The sequence below is a fragment of the Tiliqua scincoides genome, chromosome 2 (assembly GCF_035046505.1).
Source record: "Tiliqua scincoides isolate rTilSci1 chromosome 2, rTilSci1.hap2, whole genome shotgun sequence".
NCBI lineage: Eukaryota > Metazoa > Chordata > Lepidosauria > Squamata > Scincidae > Tiliqua > Tiliqua scincoides.
The window spans coordinates 155,047,403-155,064,059 of NC_089822.1; the positions used below are offsets into that span (position 1 = coordinate 155,047,403).

The 16,657-nt window shown below is 44.7% G+C and overlaps 1 protein-coding gene across 2 annotated transcripts in view; it reads right to left on the minus strand.

Moving 5' to 3' along the window:
- Positions 1-16,657, minus strand: part of XYLT2 (xylosyltransferase 2) — a 39,270-nt gene that overhangs the window by 7,291 nt on the left and 15,322 nt on the right. The window contains exons 2-7 of one of the 2 annotated variants that reach the window (XM_066616993.1): positions 13,067-13,538; positions 11,719-11,894; positions 9,517-9,719; positions 7,578-7,658; positions 6,281-6,497; positions 3,012-3,188 (exon numbers count right to left, since the gene is read on the minus strand). In XM_066616993.1, the coding sequence (XP_066473090.1) occupies positions 3,012-3,188; positions 6,281-6,497; positions 7,578-7,658; positions 9,517-9,719; positions 11,719-11,894; positions 13,067-13,538 (1,326 nt within the window). Of the gene's footprint in view, positions 1-3,011; positions 3,189-6,280; positions 6,498-7,577; positions 7,659-9,516; positions 9,720-11,718; positions 11,895-13,066; positions 13,542-16,657 lie in introns of both variants that reach the window. The other variant, XM_066616992.1, reaches the window with a different exon arrangement.

The window sequence follows — 16,657 nt, forward strand, 5'->3', positions numbered from 1 at the left end:
CTTGCTGTGCTGCCTCCCCCCAGTCAGTGGCATAGCTAAGGCATCTATCTGCCACCTGGGGTCAAAGAAGATTTGTAGCCCCCCCAGAGAGAATCAAATTAAGTAAATAAATTAAAAGTGTGCCCCTGACTGGTTTGAGACACTGTGTAATGAGAGACGGTTATTCTCCCCCTGCTAAATATAAGAGGGGCACCTTTTGAAAAAGTGCCTTTTACCCAGTTAGCAGGGATAACTGTATTATGATACGTGGAAATGAGGACTGACTCATATTAACATCTTATTGGTTTCATGCTGCATCATGATAACATGTCATTGCAACATGTCAATAACATAATATGTCACTGGCACTCAGAACAATCAGTCTCACAGGTCAGTTTTGAGTTAAGAAAATCCACTTTTTGTTCCTTTTTTGTGTTTCTTATTATGGTTAATTGGCCATAGCTTTTGGTAGAATACAGATATTCCAGTGCAGTTTGTTGCATTGCATTCTGCATTAAATTACCTTTCCAATGATATATAACATGAAGGTATTATTCATACATACCAAGATTTTTCAAAATTTTGGTCACTAGTGTCAAGCTCAGCTTGTTGCCCCCCCCCAAAGCTTGATGCCTGGTGCAACTGCTACCCCCTGCACCCTCTTAGCTACACCACTGAAGAGAAGAGAACTTGAGGAATCACAGTGGCACAATCTCCTTGCTGTAATAAAGTCCCACAGTTTAATGTGAAACAATAGGGGCACTGTAGAAATTAAAGCAAAGTGCACAGTTGTCACAAAAATGTGCCATCATGTTTTACAAACTGGACCGCTAGGAACCTCTGCTTGTTTCAGAATCTGATTCTTTTCTGGAAGGAAAAGAGTGACAAGGCAAAGTGCTTAAGAAAAAAGGAAGCCCTTTGGAGGATTTGTGAGATGAATTCAATGATACTGCACGATCTTCTTCAAAGATCCAGGTTACTGCCTGATGCTATTGGTTGCACTTTTGTAACTACTGCCAAAGGCTGCAGTTACACAATTTCAAGGCCCCAGTGGAAAGTGATCTTTGCAACATAGCTACAGAAACTGCCTTCTAAGAACATTTCCAACCAAGTGGGACAACTCTGAAGCACTCCCTAACATCGTAACCTTGCTTTTGCATCTCTTATTCAGCATGCTGGTCTGATCTGTTCAGTAAACCTAACCTTTGTAAGAGTCTCAGAATACATCAGTTCATAAGATAGTGACCTGTAGTTCCAGTAGAAACAGAACAGGATTGTCATTTTAAGATTCATGCTGTTGCAGATGTCCTGACTCTGGCCAAGACATGCTAATATGCAGAATCAACTCTTGTATCAACCAAGTTCATAATTTAATATGTCTGCATGAAGAACCATGGTATCCCAATCCTTAAGAGCCTTCATTGGTTTCCAGCATCAGCTCCAAGGTTCTAGTACAGCAACACCTTGCACTTTTATCTGGTTAGGGACCAGAGCATGGATGAAAGTCCAAACTGGATGAATGTCAAACCATAGCCTTATTTAGCCTGTTAATTTATTTTGGCCAGCCAAAACCATAAATAATTATAGTTATACAACACATGTGAATGCATGCAAAATAAACAGAAATAAGAGAAAAACAAACATGAATGTGATGGAAGGTTGGATAAAATCAGATGAAAGAGGAAAGCACATGGGTGAAATTTAATTAATTTAAATTTCATTATAAACGGTTGAAAGAGCAAGGCAATGAAAGTCAAGATATTGCTGTATCCATCACAAATGACTCCACCTGCAGTGCCAGATGAGACCTCCTTCCTTTCCTCTTTAACTCATTCCCCTTCTATCAGCCCCTAATGCCACCTTCCGTCTGTCCTAGAGCTTCCCAAGCTTGGAAGATTTCTCGAAATTAAACAAAACCACCTAAGTTTTGCCTGTCCCTCCACTACCATTAGACACTCCTCCCCCATTCATTGTCAATCCCGAACAACTCTTAAATACGTATTTACGAGTACTATTTCTCCAAGCCAGACCAACCTGTACAATAAAGACCTAGAAGAAGCCGGGCTCCTTAGCAAAGCACCTGATGAATGCTAAACAGAAGCACACGCCCTACAAAGTAAGGTTATAACATTTGAGGCTTTTTAAGTTTAGAAACTTTATTTTAGACTAAGGTGCAAAATGAATGAAGCTTCTCAGTTGCATAGCTGGGGGAGGGGAGGGAGTTACAGGGATGCTGTGACCTCAGGTGTCACTTTTCTGGGGGTGTCAATGCAGCCCCTGCTGGGGCAATCGAGTTGCTGCAGTCCTGCCCCCCTCATTCGCAGCCGAGCCACTTGAAAGAGGCCGGCCTCGTTCTGAGTAGCATGCTACCTCACCAAGAAAGGCTGTGTACAGGTTCTCCTGCCTTCCCCTGCAGTCATAATTAGCACAGTTGGTTGGAGTGACAGTTTTGCTCTAAGTACTCCAGAAGTAACTGCACTGAAACCATCATGTCACCACCATTACTTCTGGGTCGGAGGGGGCAGCAGGCCGACCCGTGTGCCCCAGGGTGGTGCCCCAATCAGCTACATGGTTGGGGTTTAAAAAAATCATGCACGGTGTGTAAAGTAGATAGCTGTTTTTCTCCTCCTTTCGTATTAGAACTTGAATTATTCAATGAAAACAATCGGTAGGAGTTTTAGGACAGCCAAGAGGAAGCACTTCTTCACCTAGCGCAGAATTAATGTTCAGAATTTCCTGCCACAAGACATGTCAACGGCCACTAGTTTCGATGGCTTTAAAAGGGGATGAGACAAATTCATGGCAGGCTACTGATCATGATGGCCACGTGCTGCCTCTGAGTGCCAGGGAAGCAATGGCAAGAGGAGGAGTATGCCTGGGCTTCCCAGAAGCATCTGTTTGACCACTGTGGGAAACAAGACTAGATAAGCTTGTGGCTTCATTTTTAGGGGGGAAAGGAGCAGAAAAAGGGGATGAATCGGACCTGAGAACAGGAATGAAACTTGCAGAGGGAAAGGGAATGCCCAGATCACCTGTAGTCGCAAGAAGTCCTGTGGCTTGAAGTCATTTGGCGAGCAGCCGCACCAGTCCACAATATGCTTATACTGGCATTTGCAACCCAGCTTGCGGTTCCAGTTGGTTACCCGGAGGTTGTTGTCTACAAGGGTTTCGCAGGCGTGGCTATTCTCTAGGACAGTGTGGAAGAAGGACTGTACACAGAGAGAAAGAGAGTGAGCGAGCTGAAACCAGAGTGAACCACACAGCAGTTGCCCCATAACAAACGGCTGCTTGCTTCACCTCAAATATGCCCTAATGCTGACAAATCTATCAAGTGCAGGTTTGTGGGTGCTGTTTTTCTACCAACACTGCTCCAATCAGAAGCAAAAAAAGCCACACTCTGCAAGAAGAATCCTTCAACTTACAAATCAGAATATTTTATTCAAAATAAGCAAGCCGGGCCAAATTTCTCATTTTAGCAACAGACTTCAGCATCATGCCACTAGTTTCATCCTTCTATCTGGAAGGAAGTGTAAAAAGAATAATGAAGGCTATTGTTAGGTATGACCTAATAGATTATACTGCCTGACATCTGCAACTCATACTATCAGGATTCAGGTGGAAGTGCTGTGAAAACTGTAAACACCTGCTGGATTTCATGTATGTATCACTGATGGCAGGATTCACCAGACACTGAATGTTAAAAAATGGAGATGATAATTCTTAATATCCTTACATCCAATAGAACTATCCCTGTAGAACCATCCAATTCTCTACTTTGCCTTCACTTTTGTGGAACATCTGCACTGTCAAACTTCAGTTCTATCCATTTCATTATGGAAAGATCAGTGCGCGGTCCACCAGTCAGAACAAATCTCAGCCCAGCTACCAGTGCCCTAAGCAAGTCTCTTAGGGCGCAAGCCTAACCAACTTTCCAATACTGGCATAGCTGTGCCAATGGGGCATGTGCTGTATCCTTAGGGGGCAGTCACAGAGGCCTCCTCAAGGTAAGGCAACGTTACTTCGGAGTTGCATTGTCCTTACCTCAGTAGAGCAGAAGTTGGTTAAGACTGTATCCTTAACCTGATTTCTGCCCAGCCCACAGGTGTACACACTTGATCCCTGTTGCGTATATGCAAAATTTAGCAGAAATGGCTTTTAACTTTAAAATCAACCACTTTTAAAAATCAATGACAGCCGTGTCATTGACCCAATATCCTAAACAAGTAATTTTCAGTGTTCCAGGGAGCTGAGATTCCTCAGTTCAGTTCTTTAATGAGGATCAGTAATGGCAGACAACCTTCTCAGACCAACAGCATGTAGCAATCTTCTTAATTCCAGGTGATTCTGGAGCATACTCTTGGTCCTCATGGGGCAATGGTAAGACCCAACAGGGCTAACCCGTAGGCCTGAACGCAGAAATACATTCCAGAATCTTTTGCTATCAGCAGGGGTTATTCAACTAAAAAAATCAATGCAGAAAGGAAGCTTCACAGATTGAAACCGTGAAAACTACAAGCTAAACTCACAATGCTGTCGGGAGGATGAATTAGAAAAATATTGTCAGTTGCTCTGAATCGTAAGGATGAAGCAGGCTACAGTCAAAGAATATTCTTTAGAATAAACACAGGAGTCTAAGGTATTTGGAAAAGGCACCCCATGAAATCTTCTCTCCTTTCACACTAAATCATCATCTAAAAACATTTGCTTCATGCAGTTCCTAGCACAGGTCATCAGGCTTGCAGTGATTCACACACGTCTTTCTCTACAGTGCTGAATTTCCTGCCGGAGGACACCAAGGCAGAAAGAAAGAGCATACAGTATACAAAAATTTGCATCTAGGCTACTTTCTCCATTCATTGGAACCACTTCCGTCTTACGGCTGTTTGTTACAAAATCAAACTCTTTTGTTGTTTTCTGGTTTTTTGCATGAAGCAAACAATGGCAGACAACACAGCTCTCCTTTGTGTTCCCCCCACAGTTCTTATCTACAGTCAGCAATTAACATAATCAGGATACTGATATTTAATATAAACAAAAGCAGCTGCAGCTGCTCACTCACTCACACCAATACCTAAGAAAAGCAGGCATAAAAGTTAGAAGATATTTCTTCAGGGGCAAGATTTTGTGCATCCCTAGCCAATGCCAAACTATTATTACTGGGAGTCAAAAACAGGGCAGGTGGGTGTGAAACAGTTCTCGCTTCCCCTCTGTGGTTTGCCATGCATGTTCCCTTCCTACTAATTCAGAGGATGGTCCCTTCTCAAAAAGAAAAACACATGTCAGCAACCAGGCTGTTTTACTGGTTTGAAGAATGCCAGTAACTTAGACAGGCACACTGTGACATGGAGAGGATAACCAAAGTGCCTGCCATAGCTAGGCGTGCAACAAGAGACTTTTCACCTAATGAGAAATTCATTTTCCAGGTTTCAAGGCCACATTCATCAAGTCTAGATAGTAACCTGACGTTTTGCCCTAAGCGCCGTAGAGCGGTATCAAGGGAATAAAGAAAAATACAACTAAGCTGACACCTGGAAATCTTGAAACCCACTGGGAGCAAGAATATCATACTCTAGAGCAGTCGTTCTCGCACATTCAGCGCCGGGAACCACTTTATAGAATGAAAATCTGTCAGGACTCACCAGAAGTGACTTCATGATCGAAAGTGACATCATCAAGCAGGAAAATTTTTTAACAATCCTAAGCTGCAATCCTACCCACACTTACCCAGGAGTAAGTTCCATTTACTATCATTGTTTAAAGCATATACATAGTAGCCTGTTAAAAGTACAGCTCTGTAACTTTTCCCCAAACGCAGTCACAAACCAGGGTAGCGTCAAGTCTGCTATATTAAAAATAAAACACTGAAATGAATAGGGACCCACCTGAAATTGGGTCGCGACACACCTAGTGGGTCCCGACCCACAGTTTGAGAAACACTGCTCTAGAACAAAAAACTATGGCAAATATCCCTGCCAAAAGCTCAAAAGAACCCTAAGAATAGACAATAGCAACCTGCCTCTAGCAGAGCCTACTCCCATCTAAATGCCAGATAGGAGTAGGCTCTGCTGGAAGCAGGTTGCCTGCAGGGATATTTGCCTTTTGTCAGTTTACTATCTGGACTTGGTGAACATAGCCGTGAAACCCAGAAAATGAATTTCTCATTAGGTGACAACTCGGGCCACAGAAGCCTTATCCTACATTAAGGGTATTTTGTCCCAAAGCTCAAACCATCCACTACGCTGTCCCTCTAAAAACTAAAGCCATCCCCCAGTCTCTCCAATGTAGGAACTGGCCTACTCACCTCTGCTGGGAGAAGTGTGTATGTGTAAAACTGCCGCAGCTGGGAAACCAGTCGGTCACTGGTGTAGATCACGTATTCCACAAAGCTACGACTCAGGGCGAACCAATCAGAGCCACCATCCACCACGATACCTTCTGGGATCTGCCGTTCACCCAGCCGCCACATATGAGAGTCGCATTCGTGGAAAAGCCTGTCTAAGCCCTGCTTCTTGATGAACCTGTGCAGGGATGAATGCCTCAGATTCACTAGAAAGCAACAAGGCATGTCCTGCATTAAGATCACAGTAAGAGAGGTTCTAGAATGCTGCACTAAGAGCACCAGATTCTGTAGCCAGAAAGCTCCACACAGTCTGCACAAATTATATTTACGGGGCCTAAATTCAACACCAGGGAACACCATTTTCATCCTCTATATCTGGCCCAGTGGCTGAAGAAGAGAGGGTATCAGCCAGGGCCTGGCCTCTTGCCAGAGGCTTCAACAGGTACCATGACTTTGCAACCCTTACCCTTCCTGCTGAGAAAAATGTTCCAGTAGGAGCTTCTTAGCAAACACTCAAACAGTAGCAAACAAAGCTGACTGCAGAATCACCAACTGAAGCCTCATGAAGATAAATTGAGTAGGCTATAAAGAGTTGGAAATTATTCACCAGCAGTAGAAATATCTTATTTACATTCTGAGCCTTGTGATGTATTTTTTTTTTTTAAAGCTGACTTGCATCTCTGTAACAAAAATGGGGGTAAATATACTCTAACTCCAAAGTTGTGTTGTTTCCAGAAGAAGCAATATTAGCAGCAGGAGGGAGAATGAGGCTGGGAAGGGTGAAGAAAAAAAAAGTTCAAACTTTGATTTAGCAGAAAGTTTAGTACAAAGTCCCTTTGCTTTTTTGAACCTTGAGGGAAAACAAAAACCCCTCAGATTTTGTAGTTTTTGCTGCAGTAATGAAGTCTAGCACCTTGATTTTTAAAAACTAAATGAAAATCCCACCCCCCGCAAGTTGGAGTCCAAGGAAAAAAAGTAGCCAAATTGCCAGGTTCTATAACCTGTGACCATGCAGGTATATTGACTTTACCGCCGAAACTGTAGCTGGGGACTCATACAATCTCAATTACCTTGACTCCATTAAGTCAATGAGGCAATAGTATGTCTCTTGCAATGAGTCACAAAAATCTACTGTACTACAACAATGTGATGTGACAGCAGCTAATGGACATTTTATTGTTCTCTCTCTACCTATTCTTGCCCAGAGTTTGTTTTTAATTCACTCAGCGAGGACAACTTGGCACTGGGAGAGAATTACCTGGCATTGTCTCGGCCATGAGACTTCAGGAAGTTCTTGTCTCGGTATCTGGACAGGAACATCACCAGTTCCTCATTGGTCCTGTTGGGGGCAGCAATTTAAAGGAAGAATTAATATAACTCAGGGAAAGGGGAGGCTTTACAAATTAGTTCCAGATAGGGTAGAATGTTTGCACATAGGGGAAAGCACGATCACAGCGGCAAGCTCCACTGTCAGTCCAATGTTAAGTCTGTTTGAAGATCTTAAGTGAGCTTAAATGACTACATTTGTGCAGTTTTCTCCATTTGTTTGGGAAAGCCTGCTTTTTCAGGGTTCCCACTTGTACTAGGAGATACCTGTACTTGTATCAGTTTAGGCTTTCCTCAGACAAACACAAGGAGATTGGTGGCAGAGCCCCCAATCACAATTTTGCTCCCCGCTTCCATGCTTATTCATTCTACTTTAATTCAAACACCCTAATCTTTAAAAGGAGGATAGCAGGAAAGGAAATGGGGATCCCAATGCTATAAAGCAGTATGAAATACCTTGTATGTGAAACAGAGAGTGCCACAATTCATGCTTTGAACTAATGAAGAAGTGACACTGTGTCTTTGCACAGTACAACAGATTTGTACATGCAGACCATACGACAGGAATTTATGAAGTCAACTGTAATTAATAAAAACTCAACCTTCAGCTGGGGAATGACAAACTAAAGTATGTATCAGACAGTTCAAAACCTTTTCGGCTCTTTAATACTGGCACAGAAGCAGTGAAAAGATTCCTAAACCATCCTCTGAAGAGCAAGAGCTCCAACATAACCCCGTGAGGCACAGTAACATAACACAGACAACTCTCTCGGTTCTTTATTACTATTGTTGTGAGGAATATTTAAAAGGAGTTAGACGTTGCTGAACAGCATGGAAAAATTACATTCAAAATCCAATTCATAAACAGATAGCTTCAAAATGGAGCATTTTCTCAAAAGTCAGCTGTGGAAAGCTTAACCATAGAAAGCCTTTAAGCCCAGCGTGAAACATCCAAGGATACACTTCCATAGGACACAGTCAGGCCAAAGAGCAAATAAATGATGCTACATCACCATTTGCTCTATCTGCATATACTTGTCTAGTATAAGCTGCTGTCATAATCACGATATTGCAGTTGATGGACTCTTGGACCACTGGTCCTGCATGGAGTGGCAATTTCACTATTTCCAACTTCTGATCTAGAGTCGTTAGTTGTGCTGTGCAAAGACCACGATCCTGGCCTCAAGCACCCATACTACAAGAGAAGTGATTTCACTTCAGCCACCCTCATAGACAAGCCAGGCCTTAGAATTTTGCTCAATACAAAGGCCATCCCACAAATGTTGGAGTAAACTGTCCTACTTCACTGCCAAATCTTGCTCCATCTCGGTCACTGGGCTTCCTTCATTCGGTGTCCTCCGTCCATTTAAGGGCCTTTGCCTTACTTTGCTTCCCTAGTCTAGAGCAACCTGCTTGTCCTTCATGCTCTCTCCTGTTTTTCTATATTTATTTGCTTTAGCTAGGAACATAACATAAGAAGAGCCCTGCTGGATCAGGCCAAGGGCCCATCTAGTCCAGCTTCCTGTATCTCACAGTGGCCCACCAAATACCCCAGGGAGCACACAAGACAACAGACACAATCTGCATCCCGGTGCCCTCCCCTGCATCTGGCAATCAGAGGCAGCTTGCCTCTAAAACCAAGAGCTTGCACATACCTACTATGACTTGTAACCCATAATGAACTTTTCCTCCAGAAATTTGTCCAATCCCCTCTTAAAGGCATCCCCTGTGCCCTTGTACTTGTGAGATTTTAAAGGGTTCCAACTATGCAACGTAGCCAACTCTAAAGGATGATGCATTGATTGGCAGGTGTTCTGCTGACCCTGCAGTCATGCTCTCCTCTGTCTCATCCACACTTTCTCCCCACTAACCTGGTAGGATAGTCTGTGGCACTGAGGTTGATGAAATAGTCCCAGGCCCAGTCTTTCACCTCCAGTAGGTCCTTCATGCTCTGTAGGTACATCTTCAGCAAGCTTGCCCCACCCCAGATAGTGACCATGCGCCAAGGCGTGACCCGGATGTTAGGATAGTGCTGGGCCATCTCCACCACTTCACGATGCAGGTAAGTAGAACGCTGCAGGGGAGCAGGGAAGACAAGAAAACTCAGTGCCAAGTTCAAGGTTTGCAGAATGTTTCAAGGAAGATTGCAGTTTAATTCAGGTGTTCCCGAAGTGTGAATCATGACCCCCTTTGGCATCATGGCACACTCACAGGGACACCTTGGGATGTTCCCAGTGGCACCTCCTACCTCTTCTGGATCTTGTGAAATCTCACATGACTTGATGCAGCCATCCTGGATCTCGCAAAATTTTGAGAGATCCAAGATGGCAGCAGCCAGCTGAGCCAGGAAGAAGAGGCTGTGGGGACATCATGACCCTGGTAAGTTTGGGAACCATTGGTTTAATCTGTTTTCCCCCTTCTTCAAAGAGGGTTTAGAAAGCCATGCAAAACTATGACAGTTAGGGCAGAAGCTTGAACACAACACCTTCCTTGAAGAAACATTTTTAAAAAATTGGGATTTTGTGCTTAAATTCTAAAAAAAGGTCAACATATCCAATGGTCAGCAAAAGGGCTTTTTGCATCCTACCTCTGCCCTGTGCTTTATCAGACCAGCTGCCCTCAAAATGATGCAGACATCTATGTCTCCAAGACTACTCTCACCTACTACCCAACACTTCTAAATTCTGCCATACTCCCACCATATTCATGTAAATGTATGCAACTATGCCAAGTTAGCATGATTTATTTTTATAGCAGGCACTGTGACTGTGAAACTCTGATCCTTCCTGTATAGCCCCCACTGCTTGCAGAGTAAGCCACTATACAACATTAATGGCGCGGTTAGTTCTATGTTTCTTGCTGCCACAAAAATAGAGACATTACAGATCCTGTCCAAAGCCATACATGGAAGCTGCGAAAAAGCAGAAAAGTGTATCCACACTATCCACTGGCCATGTTATCTCAGGGATACATCATCCACTCTCCTTCCAAAATGACTTGTGTTCTAGTCAACATTTCACAGACAGATGAAGAAGCAAAAACCTTTGTCTGAACCGGTACTGCTGCTTCTCTGCACAAAAACTTCCCCAGACACAGACGCTTCAGTGTCAAAGAGAGGGATCCTTGTCTGATGTTCTAGTGTTCCATGTGTAGAAATGGTTCCTCATGTGGGCGCATTCAACTATGTGAGTCCTGACTTGCAATATGAAGTGATGCAGCTTAGATACACGTTTACCTCTTAATTTGTTCTTTGTGGAACTAGACCTCATTTCTATAATCACCCCCAGGGACACAAAAACTCTGACTTTGCTTAGTGGGCAGTGGACAATTATTTGCGATTGTCCACCATCGCCACTGAACACTCCTCAGTTCAAATTTCCAGCATGCCCAGAAAACTCAGGGTAGGAGATGGGTCTTTGCTTGCACTTTGCACTAATTACGCATATATGCACCTGAAGAGCTTCACAGAGTGCTCACTTCCAGCTCTGCTTAGATTCCTCTGTATGGCAAGCAAGAATGATGAAAGCATCTTGGAAAGGAATCAATGTAAAGGATTCAATAAAACAAGACAGGGTTAGAGACTGCCTTTCATTGTGGTAACTTTGAAATAAAGATGTTGTCTGCCTGCAAAACTTATTTTGCTCACTGAGAGAGAGAGAGAGAGAAATAAGCTCCCAAAATAACTTCCTTCTTTCTCCTGAATACCCTGCAAAGTGAGAAAAAAGGTCATCCTTCCAGGAGAACTAGGGGGAGGGAGTCTTGCCTTCCTTTGCAACTGGCTTTTGTGAGTGCAGAAGAGACATGTGTCCCCTGTGGCTTCTCCCTCTTACAGTGTGAAGTGAGATGAGGCAAGTACACAGATATCCCACCCTCCTTTAAGTTCTCTTCAGTAGACAGACGACTGTGCACGGGGGGGGGGAAGGGCGGAGGAGAGATGACTTCTGCACTGGGTTAGTGGCCTTCACTAGAAGACGAGAGGCCACCTGGCAACAGTATTTGTGCACTTTGGTTCATCCCACAATCCCCACAGCACCACACTCTATGAATACACCCAAAGAGGCCACTTGCCTCACCTTGTCAACATGGATGTAGAAGAAATGCTGCTGGTGATAGACTGCCTTGATAAGACGCTTCAGCTGGCGAATGGCTCGCCCGTGAACCACCAGCATGTAGGCAATGCGCACCGGCTTGCTCACAGAGGCCTGGAGCATCCTGCTCTCATCCCACTGGATCACAGGGCTGACTTTCCCTGCAGAGATCAAAGGGATCACACACACAGAATGAGCATCACCTGAGCAGCGTTTCACCTGTCACTGTAGAGAAGAGCTGTCATGCAAGTTCTTTAGGCCAAGTGACTGTCGGGTAGGGAGCACAGCTCTGTGCCTGGCCTGATCCCAGATGAAGAAAAGTGGCCCCGTGACATTACAGTGTTACCCAACAAGCAGCCACCAGGATACACCCAAGGAGATGTTAGAAATAAATATACAACTCATGACTGGGGTACGCGAAGGAGGGCACACTGCCAATACACCATCACTGTATGTGTGCAATCAAGTCGGGATTTAGGTACAATCCCAACCACAGACTAACTGGACAGGACTACCTCTGGCTTTGGGATTTCTCCACTCTCTGACCATCTTGTTTATCCATGTTTGCATTTCCCAAACTGGGGTGTCACAGCATCCCGGCCAGCAAGAAACAGTCGCTGCCCCCTTAAGGGGCACGGCAATGTTGCAACTGTAGTGATGATGCTTCCTGGACTGTGCTGCTGCTCTGCAAAAAGGGGTTTTTTCTCCCTTACAGGGGGTCACTATGGCCCTCCAGAAGGTGCAGGAGGTCTGCAGCCCCCCTGTGGGCCTCAAAGCACCTCAAAAGGCTCCCTTGCAGCAATCGTAACCCACTTCCAGTTTTTAGTCACCAGTCTCCTCCCCTCCCCCCAACTACTTAGGAAGGTCTCAACTCTTGTGCAAAGTTTGTGCTGGCATAGACCATTTGCCTACCAATATGCTGAAAGCTGTTAGGTAGCAGACCAAGTGATTTTTTTTTCTTTTTTCTGGCTAGTTGACAGCCTTATCAGGCACTGAACCAACACTGACAGCCCAGTCTCTTTACGAAGAAGCTAATGGGAAGAGCCTTAATTAGATTATTTGTGTCTCCTTTAATCAAAGGGTTAGTTACAGCTTAGAGTGGTACTGACCTCTCTTTGGAAGGGGCCACAGCTCAGCAACAGAGCAGGTGGTTTGCAGGCAGGCAGAAAGTTCCAAATTCAAGCCTGGTTTCTCCACTTTAAAGGCTCTCCTGTAGGGAGGCTGAGAAACACCAGTGGCAACAGTTGGCTGCACTACCAGCCTGCACATGTTCAGAGGGTGAATGTCCCTGAATCGACAAAGCATCTCTCCAGAGATAATCAAAGGTGCTTACCAGAGAGCTTGCACTGCCGTGGCACAGAGCGTGGCATCAGGTTCCCGGCTAGGTGCAGACACACCACATTGGCAATCTCCTGCTGACACTGCTTGCTGCTGGCCCTGGATAATGCAGACAGGGCATCCTTGCCTGCAATTTCACACTTGGGAGTGAAGTTGTTCTCTGTAGGCTGCGGTGCACCTTCCACACTGCCTGTGTCCCCATGTTGGAACATTCCCAGCTGGGCATCCCCTCTGAGCTCTGTCAGATTCCTTCTGCTTGAGGAATCCGAGTACACGGGCAATCTGCGCCCAGGCTTGTGCTTGACCGTGACTGCTCTCACCACCTTGGCCACCAGAACACCAGGACTGTCCGGGCGACTTTTCCATCGCCCGTGCTTCCGGCTTAAGCTGCCTCGTCGACCTGCCGAGCTGTCCGAATCCTTGGATCCTTCATGGTTTTCAAGTAGCCGGGCCTTCTTCTGATGTCCCTTCTCCAATTCCAATCAGGTACAAAGGGGAAAGAGAGGAGGAGGAAGGATTAACTTGGCGTTCATCACCAAAATATACTTGCAGTACGGTTTGAATAGTTAGTACCCCCTCTTTCAATAGAGAGGCACTTCAGTCATTGAATGTATAAAATTCCCTGCATGTGATTCACACTGCTTACTGTAGACAGTGGCTTCAACTACAAAGAAACCAACAACCATATACCATTGGTAGCAATGTTTATAGAACAGGCAAAATACACTCCTGCTCACCACAGCAATCCAGCGTTCAAAGTACAATGATGGACCCACAAGTAATCTGGGATTCTTTTCAAATGAGCCATTCATCAAGTTTAAGATACCAGCAAATGGCAGGCAAAATAATTCCATCCCTGCATCAGCCCTTCCAACTCAACTATGTAAAATATATTTATTTAGTATGCAAAAAGCAGAACGTATATAGATACTCATTTTAGCCTTTTAAAAAAGTGGGAGGAGGGGAAGAAAGATTATTTCCCCCACAGCAATAGCCCACATCACTCAGAGAACATTCTTATTTTTATAATTCATTTTTCTGTGTGTGTTTCCATCTCTAATACTACAGCAAACCTTTTCTTTACTAACTAAAGGGACCGCCCAGGACTTTCCTTCTTCAGCAAGGCTCTCTCCTTAGGAATAAAAATGCCTAGAGATTAAAAGCAGCTTGCAGGCCTGTCTGTTAAGCACAGTGCTCCATTCACTTGCACAAGAGATGGGGAAGCAATTAAAATGAGGAAAGTGGAGAAGATGGGAGTTTGCCAACCAGGCTTCCCTTCTCCAGCATTTGGTTTGAACAGATAGTAAAAACTGCCAAAAACTGATCAGGGCTAGTGCCACCAGAGTGCTCAGGGGGCAAGTTGCTGATTTCTGTGTAGAGCAAGAGGATAATCTGTATGCAGCCTAAACAGGTTCGCCCACATCCAGTCGCTGTAAGACAAGCATTCAGCTTGCACTGCTCCTCTGGGCTTCTCTCCACTCCCCCTCTCCACCATTTTGGTTCACAGGAGCAGACTTGTACCGTATTAGTAATTTACAAGACAACACTGTCCAACTAGTTTAGCAATTCCTTCTGTAGATTCTAACATCCCAAGTTTCGGAACATAAAGGTATCAGTGTCACAAGCCAGCTCACCTGAGGACTCAGCACCCCTTTGCGTTTCACAAGTTTTTGACTAAAATCTCATCTAAGATATACCACAAAACTGTCACCAGTCCCCCAAAAGGCCAACCCCCCAGCATAGTTTGGGGGGGGGGATCTCCTTGCTAAAGACTGCTATGCTCTGGATGCAGGGGCTTTTGCTCCCATTCTGCTAGTATGGGAAGGTCTAGAGCTCATGTTTTGAGCTCTAGAGTACACGTTTTGAAAGCAGGTTTGATCTCCGATATCCCCAGGTGGGACTGGGAAAGACTCCTGCCTGAAACCCTGGAGAGCATCATTTAGTCAGTGCAGACCAGCGATTTTCAACCTCACACCGAAAAGGCGCTAAAATTGTCAAGGCACAATATTAGTTTTTGGACGACTGACAAGGCACACCACACCACACCGGGCTCACATCCCCCACTGGCCCTAAAATAAATTACGCTCTCCCAGCTCCCACAGCACACTTGTGAACTGTGGCACACCAACATGCCGTGACACAGTGGTTGTAAATCACTGGTGTAGTCAATACTGAGCTAGATGGACCAATGGTATAATGCCACTGCCTGTGCTTTTCCAGCTTCACACAGAACCCAAACCTGCTACTCAAGTATCAAGACACAAAAGGGTTATAGATGAACTTGCAGAGTTACTCCAGTCTAGATCACTTTATTTTGTAACACTTGTTTATTACTTCAAACAAACAAAGAGACCATTTAGCAAAGAAGACAAGACTTTAATTCTGAGGCCTGGTTCTGTATGCATGGTAGTTTGCTGAGTTAGCCCTAGAAACTTTCAAAGGGTTTAGGGTACATATCAGTACCCATATTTTCATAACTGGATCAGAATCATGATGGACAGCATTTTCCCCAGATGGGATGACTGCTGGCTCCCCGTCCCTTTGAAAAGCCTCCCATTTTCGAAAGGACGCTTCTGCATCTTAGTCAATCAGGGACTCAGTGGTCAGGCTTCATGTCGCTTGTACACTTAGGATCAACCCAAAAAAGGAAGTTGGCTTAGAATCATTAGCACTCTGCCTTTCCAGGGGGGAGCGTTTATGATCAAAGACACACAGGGCAGCCAAGGGGATTACAGGGCAGTCCAGCACTACAGTTATGTTTCTTAACCATCACCACTGATTGGACCTTTATTCATTTGGAATGAAAGGTATGCTAATCATGAGAACAACAGATGCCCCCACACCTACCCCAGCACATTTGCTGCTTCCTGGGATGTGGCCAATGCAGCCTGCTCTCATGGCAACTTAGGTCAGTTCTGAACATATAGCTTAGGCATCAAAAAGGGATTTCGCCAGATCACTGAGTTAATTAAAGCTGATTGTAGATAAACAGCATCTACGAAGCAATCACAGAGACAGGCACAAAGAAGCAGAACAAAGAAGGCTGGGTGGAAAGATGGGGAATTTTACTGGATTCATTTGAAGTCTGATTGTGTAAACTGAAGGGGATTCTGGAGACAAGGGGCCAAATCCTAACCAATTTTCCAGTGCTGGTGCAGTTGCGCCAGTGAGGTGTGCACTGCATCCTGCAGTGGAGGGGCAATCACTAGGGCTGCCTTAAGGTACGAGAATGCGTGTTCCCTTACCACGTGGCTGCAATGTGGCTACACCGTAGCTGGAACGTTGGATAGGATTGGGCCCAACAGCAACAGCAGTCTCTCAACTTTAACACTATTCCATTGACACAAGCATAGTAAGTAAGAATTGCTCACTCAGCCATTTAGGTCGACATCCTGTCTCTTGCAGGGGCCTGCACTCGGCCAGCACTTCAGATGTCGGTACTGCAAAACAATGGAGTAATTACAGAGGCTCAAGTCCTCTCCATTCCGGAACTGTCAGGCTTAAGTGAAGTTGCATCTCTTATACATATCAGCAAATTGCTATTGATGGATCACCCACCATGCATTTGCCCAAGTCTGTTTTGATT